General features: G+C 34.6%; 1 protein-coding gene across 6 annotated transcripts in view; it reads left to right on the plus strand.

Moving 5' to 3' along the window:
• The window catches only part of LOC149793697 (uncharacterized), a 120,140-nt gene that overhangs the window by 52,664 nt on the left and 41,171 nt on the right, over positions 1-26,305 (plus strand). For 4 of the 6 annotated variants that reach the window (XM_089967688.1, XM_089967691.1, XM_089967690.1 and 1 more), the window contains 5 exons: positions 7,779-7,862; positions 10,456-10,524; positions 16,989-17,182; positions 18,639-18,665; positions 25,953-26,155. In XM_089967688.1, coding sequence (XP_089823814.1) covers positions 7,779-7,862; positions 10,456-10,524; positions 16,989-17,182; positions 18,639-18,665; positions 25,953-26,155 — 577 coding nt within the window. The remainder of the gene's footprint in view (positions 1-7,778; positions 7,863-10,455; positions 10,525-16,988; positions 17,183-18,638; positions 18,666-25,952; positions 26,156-26,305) is intronic. The other 2 variants (XM_089967689.1, XM_089967692.1) reach the window with 1 other exon arrangement.

Below are 26,305 nucleotides of genomic sequence, written 5' to 3' on the forward strand. Positions count from 1 at the left end.
TTTTCAACATTGATATTATTATTTTAATTCCAAGATTTCATCAGAATTGTGGCGCAGAGTAAGTTGCTGATGAGTAGGTAATTTCAGTAACGATCAGTTCCGTTTTGGACCTTTAGTAGTCATGTACATGCATCCTTATAGCAGTCATGTACATGCATCCTTATAGCGGTCATGTACATGCATCCTTATAGCGGTCATGTACATGCATTCTTATAGCGGTCATGTACATGCATCCTTATAGCGGTCATGTACATGCATCCTTATAGCGTTCATGTACATGCATCCTTATAGCGGTCATGTACATGCATCCTTATAGCGGTCATGTACATGCATCCTTATAGCGGTCATGTACATGCATCCTTATAGCAGTCATGTACATGCATCCTTATAGCGGTCATGTACATGCATCCTTATAGCGGTCATGTACATGCATCCTTATAGCGGTCATGTACATGCATCCTTATAGCGGTCATGTACATGCATCCTTATAGCGGTCATGTACATGCATCCTTATAGCGGTCATGTATATGCATCCTTATAGTGGACCTGAATAATTAAACCAATTTATCCTGTAGAATTCTTTTGTACGGATTATTTATGTAAATTGGGGTAGTTTTAATATTATTTTCCATCTTTCCCTTTTATTCCCTTGATGTAGAGAAAAATAGAAATCAATGCTAATTATTCCACCATATGAAGTAGTATATAATTGTATGGCATGCATCCTTTGTAAACATGAAGTAGGAGATTATGTGCACACTATCCTCATGGGTGAAGATTACTGACAGACTTGTTCATAACAGAATTTCAGGGAAGCTGTTTATAATGAAAATCTGTGGACATGGAGAATTTGTCTTAAAGTAGAATTTTATATTGTAATCTGCATTTTGTAATCTGTACATCAGTTTCTTTTTCCCTTCACACTGAATGTAACTAAGGAAAGCGCTGCAGTCCTTATTATTAATTTCATGCCATTTTGATACGTTAAATGCATATTATATTTATATGTGCTGTTTAAAAGTTGGTATCTTCTCAGATCTAGTTTTGGTGGTATTATTTCACTTTTTCCACTTAGATAAGTCCTTCAAACCATTCATTATGTTCTGATGCAATTTAGTGTGTGCACTATTTCATAGACCTACATATGCATTTTGTCTTCTCTGCTGTATTGTTAAACAATAGTGTTATGCCCCATGACAGTTAATTTTATATCTTTGTTTGGTTTGTTACATGTGACCAGCAATAGGTCAGCAACCATTGCACAAAATTTGATGCGTTTTGATCAGTGAATTGCCTATTACATATAAACGTGCCATTTACTAGTTTCATCTTATTGGACCCAATTTTGATGCATTTATTACCATTTTTCCATTAATATTTGACTACAGTAGATCCTTGTAACAGCATAGCTCAGGAATAATTGAACATGTTCTGATGCACTTTGGTATGTCTTATCCATAGTTGTGCCTTTTATGGCTCTTGTCATCTTAACTCTATTTTGGACAGAGTTGTGGCCCTTGATAATTAACCTGATATCTTAGCATGAGATGTTGCTTGTAACTGGCATAACATAAGAATCATTAAACATATTCTGATGCAGTAGGTTATGAACTTGACTTACACCAGTCTTATATGCACTTAGTCTCATTTAGTTGGTTTCTGCAAGAGAACTTCACGAAAATGTTTTGGATTTTGAGCAAATTTGGCATGTGGCTCTAGATTGATGAGGTCTCGAGTGCATTTGATATCAAACATTCCACAACATCATTTCAGTTCAGTTTTGATGGAGTTATTGCCCTTTTTCTATCAATATTACATCACTTGAGCAGAATTCCTGAAAGAAGTAAACATTTGCTATAACTTTTATGCCATCACCTTGAGCACTTTTATGTAATGTATATACCATCCCTTATTTTCAATACCTTTTCATCTAACTTCATTAACATAAACCATTTACATTCCCTGTTGATCGGGAAGCTTTATTTCTTACCATTACCATCTTGTCATTTTGCCTTCAACGCCTTGGTTTTGTATCCCTGGTAGATATAAACCTTTTACCACTTTTAAATGATCCTACATATAACCTTTTGAATGGCACTAAATAGCCTAACAGTGCTGGTGCACCATCAAAATATAATCAGTCAATAATCAATCAGATCCTACTACTTGCAATCTTAGGCCCTGATGAACATATTTTGATGCAATTTTATGTGAACATTGTCTCATTGCCCTGTGTGTGTCCATTATAAGTTTTGTCTCATTAACCCCATTTTGGATAGAGTTATGGCCCTTGATAGTTTCCTTCATATCTTCATATTGAATTTTATTATAACCAGCACAGCTCTGCCATTTGGTAGGTAAATTGCCTATTACATTTAGATGTGCCATTTAAAGGTTTTGCCCTTTCAGATCCCATTTTGTCAGAGTTATTATCCTTTTTCTATCAGTATTCAATTTCCACTAAAGCAGATCATTGTGCCAGCACCACTTAGGACCCATTCAATTATTCTGATTCAGTTTGGTATATGCATTGTCTCAAGATAGGGATGTTTTCAAATAGATAGATTTGCCTCTTTGGGCTTTGTCACATCAACATTATTTTGGATAGAATTATGGTTCTGGATATTTAACTTCATTTGTTCACAAAAGATTTTTATTGTAACTGGCATAGCTCAAGAACCATTCAACATATTCAATGCGATTTTGTATTAACATTGTCACATGTTCTTTATATGTGTTTAGTCTCATATAGAAAAGTTTTCACCCCTAATTGTTCATCTACCTGACTTTGTTTTTAGCAAAATAACTTCCTCAGACCTTGAGTGAATTTGATTTCTAGCATTCCATGGTGTCATTTACAGAACTCTGATTGCCTGTCCTCTTGACTATGGTTTCCACAGTACAACTTTACAAAATTTCGTTTGATTTCTGCGAAATATGGCATGCAGCTTTTCATTGAAGAGACTTTAAATGACTTTAATTTCTAGTGTTCTATATTATCATTTACAAGAGTTATGGCCCCTGATTGCCCATCATACTAACGTTGTTTTTTTCATTGCCTTTATGTTGATAAAACATTAAATCAGTTTGATTTTCTGCATTCCATCTTATCATTTAAGCGAGTTATGGGCTCTGATTACTCATCTGTAGGCTGGGTTTGCCATAAAAAATTCTTTTTACGGTTCTGCTGATCAAATTTTAGAGAGCAGTGCCCTTTGTGATGTGCATATAACTAAGAGGAATACTCAGATAACATAATTATAAGATTTTTATTTATTTTGAATATTAAGAATTTGCTAAATTATAGTATATTATAAACAGTTTCCACTGTATTTGGTAAGTAATTACTTCTAAATCATTACTTTTGCATGGGGTATGAAGATGTAAGTTTATTGACACCAAATGTCCCTTCACTATGCATGACCTTGATCTATAGTCTCAAAACTGTCAGAGCACATAATTTGCACATGGATGAATGAATCAATTTCTGTTTTCAGCAATTTGTAATCAGTTTAAAATAAATGAAATTCAGAATCTTTCTCAGACAAAGCAGGTTTTATATGGATGCCATAAAGTGGGCATGTACTATGTTATGATGTTCATCCATCAGTCCCTCTGTTGCTTTCTGCACAATAACTCAAGATGTCCACTATCTACAGTTGCCAAAGTTTGTAGTAGATGGCTTGCAGTTGGGGTAAGGACCGTATTATTTTCAAGCTCAAAATCACAGAGGCCAAGCTCACTGCCTGGAAGAAGAAAAATGGTTTTGATACAATAACTCAAGTTCTCCAGGATCTACAGTTAGTTTTTCTTGGGAATAGGAAGAACTCTATCAATTTCAGGCAAGGTCATTTCTCAAGGACATCATGACTAAAAGAACAACATAGTCTTCACACAGTAACTGAATTTATCCGTCATACATGGTTACCAATCATTGTGTATGGCTTGCGCTTGGAGGAGGAAAGAATCCTGTTGATTTTGGGGTCCAAAGGTACAGGTCACTGTAACTGAAAGAAGAAAAATGGTGTCTGCAATAACATTGGACCAAACTTCTTGAATGGCTTGCTTGTGGTGTTAGGAAAACTCCAATATATTTTGGGGTCCAAAGGTCAGGGTCACTAACTGAAAGAAGTAAAATTGTTTTTCATACAAGTTTCTTTTATTTATTTTTTTAGGGACTATTAAACATGGGGCTGGCATATAATGTGGCATTTTTGTTGTAATCATTCACTTATTATACATCTCAATGAGAGACACTGAAACCTGTCCTAAGAGAGTGAGAACTCCAAAATGTGATTCTTATAAGACAGGTTGTCATTAGTATTGAAGATCCAAAGTATGAAATACAGCATTTGATTTTGTGATCTCTTTAAAGCAGTTTTGTCTTAAACAAAGTGGTCACTAGCACAGGTTCATTTGTATTCTTGTTTGATGTCTGATTTTAGCTTAATGAGTTTCATGAATACAGAGCCCAAAATAATTGTATCATATGAGGAAATCTTTGGACATTATATGATATTTCTGAAGCTATTTCAAAAATTTTGTGGCAGAGTTGTCACTTGTGTTTGTCTTTTTCATCTTTTTTCAAACGTCTTAGATCACTTGTCAAGCAAACTGAGAAAATTAGGTATTGTATCACATCGCAAAATATTTCCACAAATCTTGACCTCCCATTGAACAAATAGGTTCAAATATTTAAAACCCAGATACCATAAATTCATATACAGAATGAACTGGTATCATAATTGCCATGGTCAGTGGAGAGAACTTGTAAAGTGATGCAGCAATTTTGCATGTTTTTGATAGAAATTCAAAAAAAGCACAATGACATGTAACTATGCATGAGAGAATAGCACCATCAGTGTAAGATATACTGAATGTACTAGCTTACAAATCAGCCATATACTTTGTTAATAGACAGACAGACAGATGGTTGATTAGTTGCACTTCATGTACACTCACAGGTATAATGTCATTAAAGAAACAAAATAAAATACATGAGCCATTGTACATAAAGCTTTTAAAGTTTTTTGTAGGTAAAATATTTGTACAGATTAAAAAAACACAGTTTCATCTCTAGTTTTTTAGATTTTGGTTCATTTTGTATCTAAAGGTGATCAAGGAGGCTTTCAGATATGTTAAAATCACAATAATTGTATTCATAGATAAGTTGGGCTAATTAAATGCAGTAATTCTGTTCATAGATAAGTTGGGCTAATTAAATGCAGTAATTATGTTCTTAGATAAGTTGGGCTGATTAAATGCAATAATTCTATTCATGGATCCATTGGGCTAATGAAATGCAATAAATCTTTTCATAGATAAGTTGGGCTAATTAAATGCAACAATTCTATTCATGGCTCTGTTGGGCAAATTAAATGCAATAAATCTTTTCATAGACAAGTTAGGGGTAAAAAAAAATGAATTTGTCATATTGGTTAAATTAATTTTATGTACCCTTTTTAAGATGCTTGTTATCCCCTTGTCAACAAAGTTAAGAGGTGTTATTGAGCATTTTCCCTGTTCATTCATGTGTTTGTTCTTTCATTACATCCTCATTATGTCAGACCCAAATTAACCTAGACTTATGAAAACTGGTATGCAAGCACATCTGAGGAAATGTAACTCAGCCATACCAAAACTAGGATAGGCCCTTGTGAAATACTTTTTCAGCTCGAGTGACATTGTTATTTTCATTACTTGGTCTGTAATACCTACAATGTCTTGCACCTTTTTGCAACAACATTCATGAAAATTGGTATGTAAATACATCTCAGTGAAAAAAATGCAAGTTTAGAAAAACTGTCACTTTGGTGTATTTTCATGACACTCAGTATCTCAGGTCATATTTCACATGCATTCATGAATATTATTATATGGATGGATCTCAGGAAGAGTATTTAAACTATGTTAAAACTGAGGTCAGTGTGACCTACTTTCACACTTGAGTGACTATTACATTATCGTCTGTTCATTCCTTTTACCTAAAATCATGGAACCTGTTTCACCTTCACATATCAAAATTGGCATGTTGCACCCTTTATATAGCATACGTTATATATTATAATTGATTTCAGCAGCTGTGATGATAATTGGTTTGTAGATACATATAAAGGACGAATAACTTATCCATACAAAATCTAAGTTACTGTAACATTTTATTCACACCTAACTGAAGTTGTATTTTCAGCCATTTATTTGTCACATCCTCTTTATCTTTAAGCCTATTACATCAAGACTGATCAAGCTAGTTTCAACCATAAACTGATGGAACTTTGTAGGTGAATGTCAATGAGTAGTACGGGTTCTGTCCTTCACATGTTGGTTTGATCATTAGTTTAGACTCGCAACTAGAGGGTAATGATCGTTTGTAATTTTCCATGCTCAGAGCATAATTGTCTTAAATGTTCAAAATTTTTGGCAATATCACACTGCCTTCATCAGCGACTAATACTGATCACATGACTTATTGATCTTGTGACTTATAATCGTCATGTGATATGAGGAGACTGGAGTAGATGTGTGGTAATTTAAGCCCCTCCTCCCTGCTTAGTGTTGGCATCCACTGTCTTATTTTGATCAACTCCTTGACCTTCCTTGTCCATATATTGTTCTCTGATGTGATAACCATTGATTGGGGATGATGGAATGTACCATATTGTTACAATGTTCATGTATGACCGAAATACATCAGCTGAGGTCAACACTAAACAGTGATAAGGGGCTTGAATTACCACCCATCTGCACCAGTCTCCTTGTATCACATGACCATTATAAGTTACATGATCAACATTATAGTACATGGGTCATGTAGGTATTCAACACTGACTATTTCACTAATGGGTGTCATTTTTTAGAATTTGATTCTACATGCCTTTAAATGGCAAGTATTCACTTCATTTGGATTTGCATACATCCGTTTTCCTTTGGAAGCTCATTATTTAGACACCCTGAGAGGTGCATATGGCAAAATCAGTGTTAAAGTAAGTAGACATTTTTTGACGAAATGAACCTAAAGGTGTGATCCAGTACAATCCAGATTGAATGTCGCATGCTTTGATGTCACAATGAAAGTTATGCATATTGATAAACAAATTTGTACTACCCTCGATTCCAGTTGACACTCTTTTATTTTGCCCCAAGTTTTGTACTTGACCACCATTATAAAAGACCATAGAGATCGATAATTTTCATTGGGAGGTTTCATGATGACAGTTAAAGTGCAGATCATTCAAAAATCAGGATTGAATAGACTTTGGTTAAAGAAAAGTAGTGTTAGATTTTTAAATAAAAACAATTTATATTTAATGTAAGATGAGTAAATACGCAAACATGGCCCATCATGGGAAATTACAAATGATCATCAGTGTGCAATGGGTTTTTAATTCCAGCTTAGACCAGTCTGGAATGGATGTCATGGAATATCTCTTTGTTAGGTTCATATTTCCCTAGCCTCTGCATCAGTCCTTATACCAGTCTGTATATGATGAGGTGAGCTTCTGATGGCAAGGGAATTCATGTTTGCAGGTAAACATCTTGTTTGAATCAGAATCAGTGCATTGTTATTATAAAACTTTAAGTGCAAATTATGTTTGAGTGGTACCGTTGAATATACAGATGGAAAATAAATATATACAAATTGACGATTCATGTGATGAAATTACAAATATACTTTTCAGACCCACATGATGGATCAATTATGTCTGTGTTAAGAAAGAAAAACTAATTTATTGTTTGAAAAATTCTGCAAAGCTCTTATTGAACCAATTTGCTTACAGGAGGAGCAGGTGCAAGAGAAGAGAGCAGAATATGAGAGAAAGAAGAATGAATTGGACAAATCTTTGAAAAGTCTGGAAATGCAGGTCAGTGGGACAAGTGTTGATGCATTTTTATCCAGTCGTTTCAGAAGTGAGTGCCAGCTCATATTTCCCTTAATGGTTCTTGTTTGGCTTCTCATCAGTTTTTGAGTAGAGATATATTTGATGGGCAGGGTGGATTCAGATTTAATCAAAACTATTTGCTAAAATATGACAAGAATTTGAAGGGATTTTCAAAATTTAAACCTTTAATTCAGTATATATACTTATAATTATTTATGTATAAGTCTCATTCAAAATACATTATCACAGCCTATTTCAAATAAACATGCATACTATGACATTTCTAATTCAGGCACTGATCTATCTTAAGTCAGCACCCTACACACTGAATGTAGTTTAGTTATATCAATGTAGTTTAGTTATATCAATGTAGGTGCTCTCAAAATTAACATGGTATTTAGCTTTACCATGCTGACAAAATGGGAGTGAAGTACCTTTCCTAATGACACACCATGGCAGCTGACCACCAGCTTGGGAGGGCATTGAACCTGTGACCCATGGATTATGAGACCAGTTCTCTATCAATTGATATAGCACAGCATCCTGTAGAAGAAGAAAATTAGATTTAGAATGTTTCTTCTGCCTGTCAAATATCAAACTTTGTGTCATCCAAAAAAGGTACCGTCAGATTGCAAGCATCCTAAACATTGTAAAGGGTTAAAAGGGCAAATAAATTAGAATAATTAATAGAACTTGTTCTTACTAACACCAGCATATGTTTATTTTCCATTATCAAATATTTCCTTAAGAAACTGAGTAGTATTTGGCATCCTTAAAAGCAGAAACATCATATACTTAGCCATACTGCCTGGCAGAAGTCAGTTGATCTATGTTTTAGTCAGATGATGTATGTAAAATATGTGTTTCAGTCAAATGGAGTATGTTTCAGTCAGTTGATGTATGTTTTAGACTCATAATGTATGTTTCAGTCAGTTGATGTATGTTTTAGACACATAATGTATGTTTCAGTCAGATAATGTATGTTTTAGACACATAATGTATGTTTCAGTCAGATAATGTATGTTTTAGACACATAATGTATGTTTCAGTCAGATGATGTATGTTTTAGACACAATGTATGTTTCAGTCAAATGGTGTATGTTTCAGTCAGTTGATGTATGTTTTAGACACAGTGTATGTTTCAGTCAGATGCTGTATGTTTTAGACACATATGTTTCAGTCAGTTGATGTATGTTTTAGACACATAATTTATGTTTCAGTCAGTTGATGTATGTTTTAGACACATGATGTATGTTTCAGTCAGTTGATGTATGTTTTAGACATATAATGTATGTTCAGTCAGTTGATATATGTTTTAGACACATAATATATGTTTCAGTCAGATGATGTATGTTTTAGAAACATAATTTGTTTCATTCAGTTGATGTATGTTTTAGACACAATGTATGTTTCAGTCAGATAATGTATGTTTTAGACACATAATGTATGTTTCAGTCAGATGATGTATGTTTTAGTCAGATGATGTATGTTTTAGACAGATGATATATATTTTAGACACATAATATATGTTTCAGTCAGATAATGTATGTTTTAGACACATAATGTATGTTTCAGTCAGATGATGTATGTTTTAGACAGATGATGTATGTTTTAGACACGTAATGTATGTTTCAGTCAGATGATGTATGTTTTAGACACATAATGTATGTTTCAGTCAGATGATGTATGTTTTAGACAGACGATGTATGTTTTAGACACGTAATGTATGTTTTAGACAGATGATGTATGTTTTAGACACATAATGTATGTTTCAGTCAGATGATGTATGTTTTAGACACATAATATATGTTTCAGTCAGATGATGTATGTTTTAGACAGATGATGTATGTTTTAGACACATAATATATGTTTCAGTCAGATGATGTATGTTTTAGACACATAATGTATGTTTCAGTCAGATGTTGTATGTTTTAGACAGATGATGTATGTTTTAGACACGTAATGTATGTTTTAGACAGATGATGTATGTTTTAGACAGATAATGTATGTTTTAGACACGTAATGTATGTTTTAGACAGATGATGTATGTTTTAGACACATAATGTATGTTTCAGTCAAATGATGTTTCAGTCAGTTGATGTATGTTTTAGACACATAATATATGTTTCAGTCAGATGATGTATGTTTTAGACACAATGTATGTTTCAGTCAGATAATATATGTTTTAGACACATAATGTATGTTTCAGTCAGATGATGTATGTTTTAGACACATGATGTATGTTTCAGTCAGATGATATATATTTTAGACACATATGTTTCAGTCAGATGATATATGTTTTAGACAGATGATGTATGTTTTAGACACATAATGTATGTTTCAGTCAAATGATGTTTCAGTCAGTTGATGCATGCTTTAGACACATAATATGTTTCAGTCAGATGATGTATGTTTTAGACACAATGTATATTTCAGTCAGATAATATATGTTTTAGACACATAATGTATGTTTCAGTCAGATGATTTGTGTTTTAGAAACATAGTGTGTGTTTCAGTCAGATGATGTATGTTTTAGACAGATGATGTATGTTTTCAATCAGATGATATGTTTCAGGAAAGAAAATTAGAAGAGAGGCGAAAGAAGTTCAAGACAGATCAGGAAAAGTTTTCAGATGAACAGGATGTAAGATATTCATTGATCTTAAGTTGCATTGCATTTCATATTAATAATATACTTCTTTTTGTCACACCTAAAAATCATTGGCAAGACAAGGGGTTCACTTTTCTGATGTTGTTATCTTCATGGTGGTTGTTGTGGGTCAAAGTAAAAGTTTTACATGTAGTCAAGGTTTTCTGACACTGTTATATTTACAGTCCTGAAACTTAATGGTTGTATTCATCATGGATGTTACTCACCCTTGACAAAAGTAAGTCACAATGATGTAGTTCTTTTTACATTAACTCAGTTTCTCTGACACTGTTGTATTTACAGTCCTGAAACTTAATGGTTATATTCATCTTGGATGTTACTCACCTTTGACCAGAATTGGTCACAGTGATTTTTTTTTACATTAACCCATTTTCTCTGACACTGATGTGTATATATATATATATATATATATATATATATATATATATATATATATATATATATATATATATATATATATATATATATATGTATATATATATATATATAGCCATGGAACATGATGGGTTGTATTTAATTTGGAGGTTACTACTCGCCATGTGCAAAAGTAGGTTGCAGTGAATTACCTAAACTAATTGTTTAGCTCTAACAAATTTTCAATGAGTTTGGAGTATACCACATCAGAGCAGAAAGAGACTTAGCATTATGTGGAATTCTTGTTTAGGACCCTGCATTGACAGGAAGAAGCCTCATGATAGTCACCTTTTCTACCTGCCAACCTGTGTGTATCTGTTCTAACATCAGCTGTAAAACTCTTACACATAATTGGATGCAGTTTTGTAGATGATTATGTGTTGAGGTGCCTTTTCCAGTTTCATCTGTTCAGGTCCGACCACTCCGGTGGCCTAGTGGTTAGAGTTTCTGCCTTGGAAGCGGCAGGTCATGGGTTCGAACCCTGGCCAAGTCATACCAAAGACTTACAAAAATGGTACTAACAGTTACCTCACTAGGTGCTCAGCATTAAGAGGTTAGTGTTAGGACTGGTCAGCCTTGTGTCAGGATAATGTGACTGGGTGGGACATCATGCCACATGTCTGTGTTATGATGCCCAGTGCTAGACATCACTATAAACTGCCACGCTGCAGACATCATAGCAATATGACTGAAAAATTGTTGAAGCTATGTTAAAAATCCTTATCACACACACTGTTCAGGTCCATTTTTGATGGAGTTATTGCCCTTTCTCCATCAATTTTTGATAGACCTGGATGTGCCATGTAAGGGTTTTGTCTGGTCAACTCCATTTTTAGTAGGGTTGTGTCCCTTTTCGATTAATTTCATATTCATAAGAGCACATTGACTCAATGCGGTTTAATGCTTACAACAGATCGATAGAAAACAGTTTGAAATAGTCTAAATATACTGACTTTTTAAAGCAGACATTCCTATTTTGCATCTGTAGGACCTGGCATTACAGCATCTACCAGCATCAACTGATATTTTTCTTACCCATGTATTAGTTATGTTATTAAATTATATACAGCCCCCTTCATCACTATAATACACTAGTTGGAGTTCATGATTGTGAACTACATTATGTGACGATCCACAATGTAATTAAAAAAGTCATAAATGAATATGTGCATGCAGTCTAATCTTGGGTTATGAGTATAGAAAATATAAATCAAACAGAACAGTAACATTACTTATGTAGATAAAATAGCACTATTTCCATTACTTCTGTCACAAGTGGCAATCACTCTGGAGTAACACTCTGTGCCAAAGCTGCTCAATAAGTGACTCTGCTCTCTGGTGATTTACTGTCTGGTTTTTGACCAACTCTAAGATCATCTCTGTATGTTAAGAGCAATAAATTAATTGCAGACATGTCACCACATTATTTGTCAGTTTTCAGGAGTTACTGAAGTCACTCTAATATATCTGTTGGAAGTAATTTTAAACTAAGCAAAATTCTTTACTGGTCAAATCCACAAATTGGCTTCAAATTGTGACTTTTACTGACATGGCTTCACGTGTAATGGTGGGCTGTATTTTAGGGTTATGACTGCTTAACAAAACAATATCAGATGTGTAGTGTTTATTTACCCAGGCCTTATATAATTTTGAATGGAAATTAATTTGTACATGATTAGATATACCATTGTGATAGGTGTGGTATAGATGTGGAGTTCAGCTGGCAGACCTGGTACATCACCATTGTGATAGGTGTGGTATAGATGTGGAGTTCAGCTGGCAGACCTGGTACATCACCATTGTGATAGGTGTGGTATAGATGTGGAGTTCAGCTGGCAGACCTGGTACATCACCAGTGTGATAGGTGTGGTATAGATGTGGAGTTCAGCTGGCAGACCTGGTACATCACCATTGTGATAGGTGTGGTATAGATGTGGAGTTCAGCTGGCAGACCTGGTACATCACCATTGTGATAGGTGTGGTATAGATGTGGAGTTCAGCTGGCAGACCTGGTACATCAACAGTGTGATAGGTGTGGTATAGATGTGGAGTTCAGCTGGCAGACCTGGTACATTGCCATTGTGATAGGTGTGGTATAGATGTGGAGTTCAGCTGGCAGACCTGGTACATCACCATTGTGATAGGTGTGGTATAGATGTGGAGTTCAGCTGGCAGACCTGGTACATCGCCATTGTGATAGGTGTGGTATAGATGTGGAGTTCAGCTGGCAGACCTGGTACATCGCCATTGTGATAGGTGTGGTATAGATGTGGAGTTCAGCTGGCAGACCTGGTACATCACCATTGTGATAGGTGTGGTATAGATGTGGAGTTCAGCTGGCAGACCTGGTACATCGCCATTGTGAAAGGTGTGGTATAGATGTGGAGTTCAGCTGGCAGACCTGGTACATCGCCATTGTGATAGGTGTGGTATAGATGTGGAGTTCAGCTGGCAGACCTGGTACATCACCATTGTGATAGGTGTGGTATAGATGTGGAGTTCAGCTGGCAGACCTGGTACATCGCCATTGTGATAGGTGTGGTATAGATGTGGAGTTCAGCTGGCAGACCTGGTACATCGCCATTGTGATAGGTGTGGTATAGATGTGGAGTTCAGCTGGCAGACCTGGTACATCGCCATTGTGATAGGTGTGGTATAGATGTGGAGTTCAGCTGGCAGACCTGGTACATCACCATTGTGATAGGTGTGGTATAGATGTGGAGTTCAGCTGGCAGACCTGGTACATCACCAGTGTGATAGGTGTGGTATAGATGTGGAGTTCAGCTGGCAGACCTGGTACATCACCAGTGTGATAGGTGTGGTATAGATGTGGAGTTCAGCTGGCAGACCTGGTACATTGCCATTGTGATAGGTGTGGTATAGATGTGGAGTTCAGCTGGCAGACCTGGTACATCGCCATTGTGAAAGGTGTGGTATAGATGTGGAGTTCAGCTGGCAGACCTGGTACATCGCCATTGTGATAGGTGTGGTATAGATGTGGAGTTCAGCTGGCAGACCTGGTACATCACCATTGTGATAGGTGTGGTATAGATGTGGAGTTCAGCTGGCAGACCTGGTACATCACCATTGTGATAGGTGTGGTATAGATGTGGAGTTCAGCTGGCAGGCCTGGTACATCACCATTGTGCTGGTGTTAATTATAGGCATCCTTTAGTCTCTCAGTGAATACAGCAGCTGAGAATCATATAATCCAGTTATGACCTACTATAGATAAATGCTGATACCCAGCCTGAATGAAGTGTTTACAGTAATACAGTAATGGCCTAATAGAGATAAAGACTGTAGCCTGAATGAAGTGGTTACAGTAATACAGTAATGGCCTAATAGAGATAAAGACTGTAGCTTGAATGAAGTGTTTACAGTAATACAGTAATGGCCTAATAGAGATAAAGACTGTAGCTTGAATGAAGTGGTTACAGTAATACAGTAATGGCCTAATGGAGATAAAGGCTGATGCCCAGCCTGATTGAAGTGAATACAGTATGACCTAATGGAGATAAAGGCTGATGCCCAGCCTGAATGCAGTGAATACAGTAATGGCATAATAGAGATAAAAGCCAATGCCTGAATGAAGTGGCTACAGTTATACAGTAATGGCCTAATGGAGATAAATTCTGATGCTTGAATGAAGTGGTTACAATAATACATTAATGGCCTAATGGAGATAAATGCTGATGCCTGAATGAAGTTGTTACAGTAATAAAGTAATAGCCTAATGGAAATAAATGTTGATACGCAGCCTGAATGAAGTGCTTACAGTAATGCAGTAATGGCCTAATGGAGATAAATGCTGATACCTGAATGAAGTGGTTACAGTAATACAGTAATGGCCTAATGGAGATAAATGCTTATACCTGAATGAAGTGGTTACAATAATACATTAATGGCCTAACAGAGATAAAGACTGATGCCTGAATGAAGTGGTTACAGTAATACAGTAATGACCTAATAGAGATAAATGCTGATGCCCAGCCTGAATGAAGTGAATGCAGTAATGGCCTAATAACGATAAAGGCTGATGCCCAGCCTGAATGAAGTGAAAACAGTATGGCCTAACGGAGATAAAGGCTGATGCCAAGCCTGAATGCAGTGAATACAGTAATGGCCAAATAGAGATAAATGCTGATAACCAGCCTGAATGAAGTGAATACAGTATTGCTTAATGGAGATAAAGTCTGATGCCCAGCCTGAATGCAGTGACTACAGTAATGGCCTAATGGAGATAAATGCTGATACCTGAATGAAGTGGTTACGGTGATACAGTAATGAAATAATAGAGATAAAAGCCGATGCCTGAATGAAATAGTTACAGTAATACAGTAATGGCCTAATGGAGATAAATTCTGATGCTTGAATGAAATGGTTACATTAATACAGTAATGGCCTAATGGAGATAAATGATGATGCCTGAATGAAGTGATTACAGTAACAAAGTAATGGCCTAATGGAAATAAATGTTGATACCCAGCCTGAATGAAGTGGTTACAGTAATACAGTAATGGCCTAATAGGGATAAAGGCTGATGCCCAGCCAAAATGAAGTGAATTTAGTAATGACCTGATAAAGTTTAATGCCTGATTTAAGTAGTTACAATAATACAGTAATAGCCTATTGGAGATAAATTCTGATGCTTGAATGAAGTGGTTACAGTGATACAGTAATGGTTTAATAGAGATAAAGGCTGATGCCTGAATGAATTGAATTAATAATGGCCTGATAGGGATAAAGTCTAATGCTTGATTTAAGAAGTTACAATAATACAGTAATGGCTTAATAGTGATACATATTGATGCCTGAATAAATTGGTTACAATAATACAGTAATGGTCTAATAGAGATAAATGCTGATGCCTGAATGAAGTGGTTACAGTAACAAAGTAATAGCCTAATGGAGATAAATGCTGATACCCAGTCCGAATAAAGTGGTTACAATAATACAATAATGGCCTAATGGAGATAAATGCTGATGCCTGAATGAAGTGGTTACAGTAACAAATTAATGGCCTAATGGAGATAAATGCTGATGCCTGAATGAAGTGGTTACAATAATACAAAAATGGCCTAATGGAGATAAATGCTGATGCCAGAATGAAGTGGTTATAATAATACAATAATGGCCTAATGGAGATAAATGCTGATGCCTGAATGAAGTGGTTACAATAATACAATAATGGCCTAATGAGCTAAATGCTGATGCCTGAGTGAAGTGGTTACAGTAATACAATAATGGCCTAATTATAATAAATGCTGATGCCTGAATGAAGTGGTTACAATAATACAGTAGTAGCCTAATGGAGATAAATGCTGATGCCTGAATGAAGTGGTTACAGTAACAAAGTAATGGCCTAATGAGATAAATGCTGATGCCTGAGTGAAGTGGTTACAGTAATACAATAATGGCCTAATTATAATAAATGCTGATGCCTGAATGAAGTGGTTACAATAATACAGTAGTAGCCTAATGGAGATAAATGCTGATGCCTGAATGAAGTGGTTACAGTAACAAAGTAATGGCCTAATGAGATAAATGCTGATGCCTGAATGAAGTGGTTACAGTAATACAGTAGTAGCCTAATAGAGATAAATGCTGATGCCTGAATAAAATGGTTATAATAATACAGTAATGGCCTAATGGAGATAAATATGAATGCTAAATTAAGCAGTTTTATATAAATGTTTACACCCATGAAAGTTGGAGATTATACTGAATTTAAAGAAAGGAGTTTTTTGGTTTCCTTGGCATGACTCTTTTGTATCAATAATCTCAGTATAATTAATGGTACTATAAGAAAAGAGAGCCCATCTGCAATATCTTTTACTTTTGTCTGTCATTTATCCTTCAATCCACCTATAAAAACAATTATCTATCTGTCCAGCTTTCCTTGTTTCCTTCTTTCAATCAACCAGCAAAACTCTCATATGTATATATAGGTCCCCTGTCTATAAGGACAACACTAACATGTCCCCAGAGTGATTTATATATACTGATTTTCCTGTATGTAGGAGGCCTTTGCCAACCGGACAGTGAAGCTGAGTGCCAATGAATTAGAGAGGATGAAGGAAGAGAGACGGCAGCTAAATGAAGAGCTGAAGATGGAGCAGGAATCATTGGAGGAAATTAAGAAGGAGAGACGGGAAGTTGAGGGTGAAGTCCTCAAGCTGAAACTCTCCAGGGACACCATTAACCGAAAACTGAGGTAAGTACAAAAGGTCCTCACAGATTAAACCTAAAATGCTTGTAATCCCACAAAAATATTTTAGGTAATATACTATGAATGAAGAAGGCGAGAAAGATTTTAAATGCAGAATGTGACTAGTAAAATTTCATCATTGAGCAGCCTTGGACAAGTTAAAAATTTTGCTGGACAATTTAAATGTTAAGTTTCTTGCCTTGAGTTTATTTTTTAATTTACAATATGAAGGCAATATTAGGATACCTTTGCAATTTCATAAAACCAAGTTCTGGGCAATTGATCAATTTTAAGATTTGTCCATCCACAGTTACTTATTATCATTTCCATCCTCATGTTTGATTTGATTTAGAGCAGGCATGTCAAACCCATGGGCTGCATGCAGCACAGTCCTTCACATTGTGTGGCCTGTGCCATGTATGCAGTCCTTTTGAAAATATACATTTGAACTAATATGCATAATTAGTGATCAGAACTGTGACCTGCAACCTTAAGCATTTTATCTCTTTTGTGTACCCATGATTCAGAGCTTCAGGAAACTGAAAACTCGAACACACTTATTTTAATATCATTGCTGTCCACATGTTTGTATGATTATAGCTTCGGAAAGCTGCAGTCGCTAAGTTGGTTGAGCATCAGACTTGTAATCCAAGGGTTGCAGGTTCAATACCTATCCATATCAGGCCCAGTCACCTGCCTGTTTATGTCCTTGGGATAGGCACTTATCTCCCATTTCCTCAGCTTGATATTGACAACAATGATCTCAAAGTGCTGTTAAAAGCAATCAACCAACATCGATCATGGCTTCACTGATACAGATTTTATGCCAGTATTCAATATTCTGATGACTTAAAAAAATTTTAATGTGGAGAAACATCACAGTAGAATGGTAGACCTGTATGAGATCTCAATTTCTTTGTTTGGATGGAATGAAAAGGCAAATGAAAAAACAAATGTTGATTTTTGCCTTCAGTATCCTGCATTTGAACAGTCTGTAGATAAGATGATATTTTGTGAATGCATTTGGTGCAAAATTTTCTTTTTGTTTGTGTGGTACTGATCATCATCAAAGTGCAAGTAGATATTGTGCTATTCTTTACTTTTCCCCCTGAAACTGAAGTGGTTATTATTAGCATATATTTGTGTCTCCCTTTTGAAGGGGGATACTTCAGGTTTGTAGATCAGTGTTCAGTGTTTTTTGAATACCTATTTATTTAGGACTTTTCCATTAAACAGGACCAACCAGACTTGAAAGTTATGTTTTATTTAGAGCCACAACTCCTAATAATGATTGTCTCTTTTATGGCCAACATGTAAAGGAGTACATTCTACACAAGACGATTGACACCATTTTGGTTTGCCATCTGACCCGGGTATATTCCTGGAACGGGAATGGCTCTTACATTCAGTAAAAGATATCAGAATTTTACCATCAAACATAACGACTGGTCTTTAATTGTAGGATTTCAAAACATCTGCAAAAATATAGGTGAGTAGCATGGTTCAGCATTTATGTGACCTAAATTATTGCTGGCTGTGGGATTAGTCAATTTCCAAATAAAATTATCGTATGTTCTCTTTTAAGTCGAGTCCAACAGTAGATTACCCAGGCCTGGATCTGTTGTTGCATAATGTACCAGCAGATTTGGGTCTGTGTGGTTTGCTAGAAGTAATGAGTGGAACAAGCAACATAGACCCTGATCTGCTAGTGCATTATGTGACAGAAGATCAGGGTGTATGTTGTATGCAGTTGGATTCAACTTATTACTGAGTACATACAGCATATGATACTGATTTTTGGCTATTCATCAGTTCCTGCTATCTCTTGACACATTCCCTGTTCACTCTATTTTGGGCATATCAAACAGATTTTAACACCTTTTTCTGCTGAATTTTGAACTCAAGATGGAAATCATTATGTTTTTTAAAAAAATAACTTTATTGATTCATGTTGTTTTTAACCTTCCCAGTTGAAACTCTTGATTCCGATTCTATTTAGTCCTGTTGACTGTTTATTTAAAATTATGCCAATTTCATGATCTTGTTCAAGTCATTTTTACAAAAATGTTGAATCACATGATTGACTCAGACTTGGTCATTTGACTTTCAGATACATATACATCTGGTGAAAGTATCATAATATATGCCCAGAGCTCAAGAATGGTTGACTCTTAAAAGGTCTCCCTTTTTTTCTACATGAAACTTCCCAATGACCTAGTCAGGAAACATTGTACACTTCATGATTTCAAGACTGTCTGGATGATGAAGGTCAAGTCTTACAATCTTTCAATCCCAGCAAAAGGAATCTAATAATATCTTTATTACATCTGCATACTAACTGCTAATGCCACCCCATTTGTATCTGCTAAGGATATACAGCACTCCCTCATTATAATGCCATTCATTACAACAGTTCCTCTTATAAGACAGGTATGGTTTTTGATCCCATGTTATTATCTAGTTCTGAAATTATATGCATACATGCCAACCATTACAGTTTTGGTATAATCATTATGGTTTCTTTCACCAGACTTTGTCTTATGCTTGGCTGTGTCTGGATTACACTTTTCTGGTACATTAAATATTAAAATAAATATAAAGCAATAAATAGTTGTGTTTGTCATTTATATTTATATCTTTTGAATTCCACTTGTCTTAAAAATTTGAGAATATTCTAAAAAGAAAGACTGCTTCATGAGAATAAGGTAAGAGCTAATATGTCAAGCATAGACCTGTATATAATTTCCTAATTTTCTATATATAGCAACTGTAAATGGCCCCCATTTCCAAGAAAGCAAATGGGTGTCTTAAATTTGAAACTATGCCATGCAGATTTATTATGTTAATATTGAAGTTAGGTAGCAGACTAGTCTCAACTTTTAAAGACAATTTTGCCAGATATTAATCAAATGGGCTTTTAATGTTTGACTTGTGGATGAAACTTCTTAGAGCAGATGCATCTTTTTAAACTTTAAAACATGTCCAATCAGAATAAGGACAAATCTACTCTGCTTTACAAATTTTTAAATAAAGAAGAATAAAAGAGTGATACAACACAGCACTTGGGTTGAGCACTTCTTCATGCAGAATTTATGGACCTCACTATGATTTGGCAAAAGTTAGACATGTTACCCAGTTAAAGTTATTGTTGAATATAGATAATTTTTCAATATATTTGTTTTTGATATTCTGGGTTTAATTCACATGGAATTTGCCTATTTTCCCAAATAATTTGGCCTGCAGATCCATGTTTGTAATAAAAGTAAACATGTACATTTTTAACTATGATGTCATAGCCTCAGGAAAGTAGGGTACTAATATTGGTAGTAGTAACATATAGATTCATGGTCAGAATATATTTTTGCCCCTTATGTTAGCTCAGATTATGCTTATACCTCTCTCAGGGTTGGCATGTATGTATATGTATAATGTACTTCATTATGAGGAAGTCTGACTGTAAGACAGTATATTCTTATGACACCCATTAACTGCATTATAATGAGGGAATGCTGCATTGCTTTTGTGTCTTGTGAAAGTTAGACACATATTATAAAACAGCATGCTGTTTGCAATCCTTTCTCATGATAAGCCCAGAGGCCAGCCAAATAGATCTTCCAAAAGGAGGGAATGGAATCTTAATCAGACTTAGATATTGTTCATAAATATTTACCAAAATTTTGTTAAAATTGTTGATGGGCTTATCATATAATATATTACCATTTCTGTAGCTTTGCTGCTATTGTCCATGTGTGCAAAACTGCTTCTTTAGAAAGGAAAAAATGTCCAAATTTATGCAAACTAAGCAATAAAGAACGTTATCTTGCATCATGTTTAGAATATGATTCATGCTGTTGACATCACTATGGTCTTTTAGAATATGATTTATAATGTTTACATCACTGTTGTCTTTTAGAATATTGTTCATACTGTTGGTCTTGTAGAGTTTGATTCATACTGTTGACATCACTGTCATCCTTTAGGATATTATTCATACTGTTGACATTGCTATTGTCTTAGAAAATGATTCATACTCTTGACATCACTATCATATTTTAGAATATGATTCTTACTGTTGACATCACTATATACCTTTTAGAATATGATTCATACTGTTGATGTCACTATTGTCTTTTAGAATATGATTCATGCCATTGAAATCACTATCATCTTTTAGAACATGACTCATACTGTTGAAATCACTATTATCTTGTAAAATATGATTTAAATTGTTGAAATAACTATTGTCTTTTAAAATATGATTTATACTGTTGAAATCACTTTTATCTTTTAAAATATGATTTATACTGTTGAAATCACTATTGTCTTTTAAAATATGATTCATACTGTTGAAATCACTATTGTACTGTAAAATATGATTCATACTGTTGATGTCACTTTGGTATTTTAGAACATGATTCATACTGTTGATGTCACTGGTATTTTAGAACATGATTAATACTGTTGATGTCACTGATGTATTTTGGAATATGATTCATACTGCTGAAGTCAAAATGGCATTGTAGACTATGATTCATTCTGTTGACATCACTGGTTTTTTAGAATATGACTCATACTGTTGACATCACCATGGTCTTTTAGAATATGATTCATATTGTGGACATCTCTATAGTCTTTTAAATATAATTATTTCTGTTTTCATCAGTGTGGTCTTTTAGAATATGATTCATACTGTTGACATCACCATGGTGTTTTAGAATATGATTGATACTGTGGACATTTCTATGATGTTTTAGAATATGATTGATACTGCTTACATCACTGTGGTCTTTTAGAATATGATTCATACTGTTGACATTGTGGTCTTTTAGAACATGATTCATGTGATCTTTTAGAACATGATTCATACTGTCAGCATCACTGAAGTCGTTTAGAATATGATTCATACTGTCAACATCACTGTGGTCATTTAGGATATGATTCACACTGTCAACATCATATGGTCTTTTAGAAGATAATTTATACCATTGAGGTCACTGGTCTTTCAGAATGTGATTCATTCTGTTCAGGTCACTGTGGTCCTTTAGAAGATGATTCATACTGTCGACATCATTTTGGTCTTTTAGAATGTGATTCATACTTTTGATGTCACTTTGGTCTTTTAGAATATGATTCATACTGTTAGCATGAATGTAGTCTTTTAGAATATGATTGATACTGTCAACATCACTATTGTCTTTTAGAATATGATTCATACTGTCAACAACACTTTGGTCTTTTAGAACATGATTCATACTGTTGATATCACTATGGTCTTTTAGAATATGATTCATACTGTCAGCATCACTATGGTCTTTTAGAATATGATTCATACTGTCAACATCACTATTGTCGTTTAGAATATGATTCATATTATCAATGTCACTTTGGTCTTTTAGAACATGATTCATACTGTCATCATCACTATGGTCTTTTAGAATATGATTCATATTGTCAACATCACTATGGTCTTTTAGAATATGATTCATATTGTCAACATCACTATGGTCTTTTAGAATATGATTCTAACTGTCAACATCATTATGGTCTTTCAGAATATGATTCATACTGTTGATATCACTATGGTCTTTTAGAATATGATTCATACTGTCAACATCACTATGGTCTTTTAGAATATGATTCATACTGTTGATATCACTATTGGTCTTTTAGAATATGATTCATACTGTTGATATCACTGTGGTCTTCCAACTTTTATAAATCTGTATACATATCAGGAACACATACCCATACCTTTCCCTGTAAGAATCAAAGTTTTGTTTTGATGATAACAAATGTGGATGGTTTCAAAGAGCAAAAAGTAATATTTGAATTTGTTCTTTATTAACATGCATAGTTATTTTATTGCCTGTCAAGAAGTAATGAATTTGGAAGATACACTTTTAACAGAATATATTGATCTCCCTTTTCAGTATTTTCAGCCATTACTAATAATCAGCTTGCATTTAGTACATGAGACTTTCTTGTCAGTAAATGTACTTCAGTAATCTTCTATCCATGTCTTACTTTGAAGTGCTGAATTCAAATGTACAGTTTCTAAAGTCTTGTGGATATTTCCAAAATTCAGAGTGCTGTGCCCTTGCTGTTTGATAAAAATTCTTGTTTATGCTGTACATCTGGTCATCTTCCAATTAAGCATTCAGTGTATTTCTGATTAGTGACAAACACCATTTTAAAATTATGTTCATTTTTATATGCTGGCCATAAGGCACAGCACATTATGTTATGGTATCCATCCATTTGTTTCCTATTTCATTTTCAAACGATGACTAAAGTTTTCTACCATCAACCTTGACCACACTTTGTCGAAGGCTTACACTTGAGGTAAGGAGGAAGCTTATCAGTTTTGGTGTCAAAAAGTCAACAAGATAGAAGCCTCTTGATTTTGGGTTCAAGAGGTCATTGAAAAATGGTTTCTGTTTGCAAATGTAATTGTTGACCATGCACCTTCACCAGAGTTTGTGGATGGCTTACACATTGGGTAAGAAAAGGATTACTGACTTCTGGTTCAAAAGGTCAAGGTCTCCTTAACGGAAAGAAGAAAAAGGGTATTTTGCATAATAAATTTAGCTCTAGGTCACACACCTTGACCAAAGTTTATGGAGGGCTTGCACTTAAGATATGGAATAGGTATATTGATTAGGGTGTCAAAGGTTTAATGTCAAGGTCATTATGACTCAATGCAGAACTGGATTTTTTTCAAAGAACTTTTGTTGAAGAGTAAAATGATCAAATTTTGTTTTTATCTTTCACTTAAACTAATAAAGAAACCTATACATTTTGGATTCTAGAGATTGAAGGTCATGGTTAGTAGAATAAGAAAATGTTCATTGCACATGTTTAGTTCAAGACCACATATCTTGACCAAAGTCATGGTCGTTAGACCCATTGATCAGATATCTCCAGAGTCAACCGTGCCCTACTAGTATATAATGTGCTGTTCACAGTACTCATTTTATATATGAAACAAGTAGGCAGTCTGTCCATATGGAGTAAGATTACAGTTATCTGGTCCAGCTATCATAAAATGTCTCAAGGCTGAGTTACTACTTGGATCAGTTTTCTATACTGATTTATTTTAAAATGCTGTAGGATAATAGTTTTAAACCAATTTTTTTAAACAAGCTGGTTACATTGATGGGTTTGGATTGATTTTAAGTATAAATATATGAGATTATTATGAAGGATTACTGTACAACACAGTGCTGAACTGTTTTGATTTGATATGAGATACTGAATTTAATTCTGTATCAGATCATTTAGTTCAGTCAGAGTGGCCAGTCAATTTGAAGTACTAGACATACATATATGTATGTACCATTTTTATTTATTTTCTAATTGCTATTTTACTGATTCCATGAATAATTATTCTTATGTGGAAACAATACAGTCCTTATCCACTTCTGTGAAAACAAAAGAACCCTTATCCCTTTCTCCAATCCACAGATTTAAGTACTAATAAACTCGTCGTTTTTCACCAGAACAGAAAAGTTGCTATTCATGGTACATAATCAGAGATCCTGAGATTTTAATTGCACTTTGACAGTAATTAATAATTGATAACAAGCTGACATGCTGCCTCAAAAGTATGTAAAACTTAATTAACATACATTTTGGATGGTGAAGTTTTATTTGATGCGGTCCCCAAATAAATCTTGGAGGAAGATAGTGAAAATGAATTGTTGTAGCTAGTGTCTCTTTTCTTTAATTTGTGACTAGGCTTTGAATGTTTTGCTCTAAAGCTATTATGTGCTGACACATTAATTCCAAGCACATGTTATGCGGGATTTGTCTAATGTTTGTTAGTACTGACCCTTCGAGAATTGTTCAGTTAAAGGCTTTTTGGTATGTAAGGGAGATGAACTCTGATACCTCTTTTTTGTGTTTTTTGTTTATAGTGTGTTCAAGCAATAGGGAAACCATACTGACCAAACAAGCTTAGTTGATGACATCTCTAGTGATTGTTTGACAAAGTAACTGTATATTAGACCTAGCCATGTGTTTGTTTGACTAAGATTACTTGGCAGTGTCTTTATTGTTTATCCAACACAGAAACAATCTGTAAACTTGACCTAGTGAATATTGTATTTTCCTTTGTTAGGGTGTTTATTTGGTAGTTATATGGATGAACAAATAAAAAGTTCAGTTGAGATAATGATTATTAAGAACTCCTATAACCAGTATCCAGTTTCTCATAATATGTGCTGTTCAGATCCTTTGATCTACTTGATCTGTGGCTAATACAGGGGATTTTGGATCTCGGATTCTGCTTACAACACGATGGCAGTATGGCTCCCATTTTTTAATTTAAGATAACCTCTATTTTTAACATCCTAAATGCAAGCTCTTGGCAAAGCCAATTTTTTGTTTCCGTAGTAGAGTTTTAATCCCAGCACCGTGTTTAATGTTGCCTTAACTTCACCGTGCACCGTTTCTGCCATGTTGACATGCATACAATTCAAAACTGAAGTATATTTGATGTCTGATGAAACCTGGCAAAAAAACAAACAAAATATGATCAAGAGGTTAATTAAAACTGATGACATCAAAATTTCAATGCACATTTTCTATGGGTAAGTTTTCAGAAACATTTGTTAACGTAATCCTGCTTATATTGTGATGTTATTCTTTGGACCCTAAGCATTGTGTTATAATGGGTTTTACCTGTCTATGTAAATGAAAGTTTACATATATATATATATATATATTATTTCTTTAATAAGAAGTTAGAGTATATGTGTTTCTATCTTGTTTCCAGTGACATGAAGGACAAGATTGAGAAGAAGGGGATAGAACTGGACAGTGTTCGGCAGAAATTAATTGAGGCAGCTGAGGAGGAGAAAACTATTGCAGATGAGAGGCTACGGAGCAGTTACACAGAGAAGAAACACAGAGCTGAAAAACAGTATAGAACCTTGGTCAATGGGGATCGTAATGATGATGAAGATGATTTTACTTCAGGTCAGATTGATTACAAATGCTTGAGTGGGCTATTTTCTCAGTGTGTTCTTTTATGAGAGTAATTCAAACTGACCAGATATATGACTGAACAACATAATATTTCATGACTACAGTTAAAGGGTACTGCTTATGTCAAAAGAAAATGGCACA

This window comes from Sinohyriopsis cumingii, chromosome 8, assembly GCF_028554795.1.
Source record: "Sinohyriopsis cumingii isolate HCF-2022 chromosome 8, ASM2855479v2, whole genome shotgun sequence".
NCBI lineage: Eukaryota > Metazoa > Mollusca > Bivalvia > Unionida > Unionidae > Sinohyriopsis > Sinohyriopsis cumingii.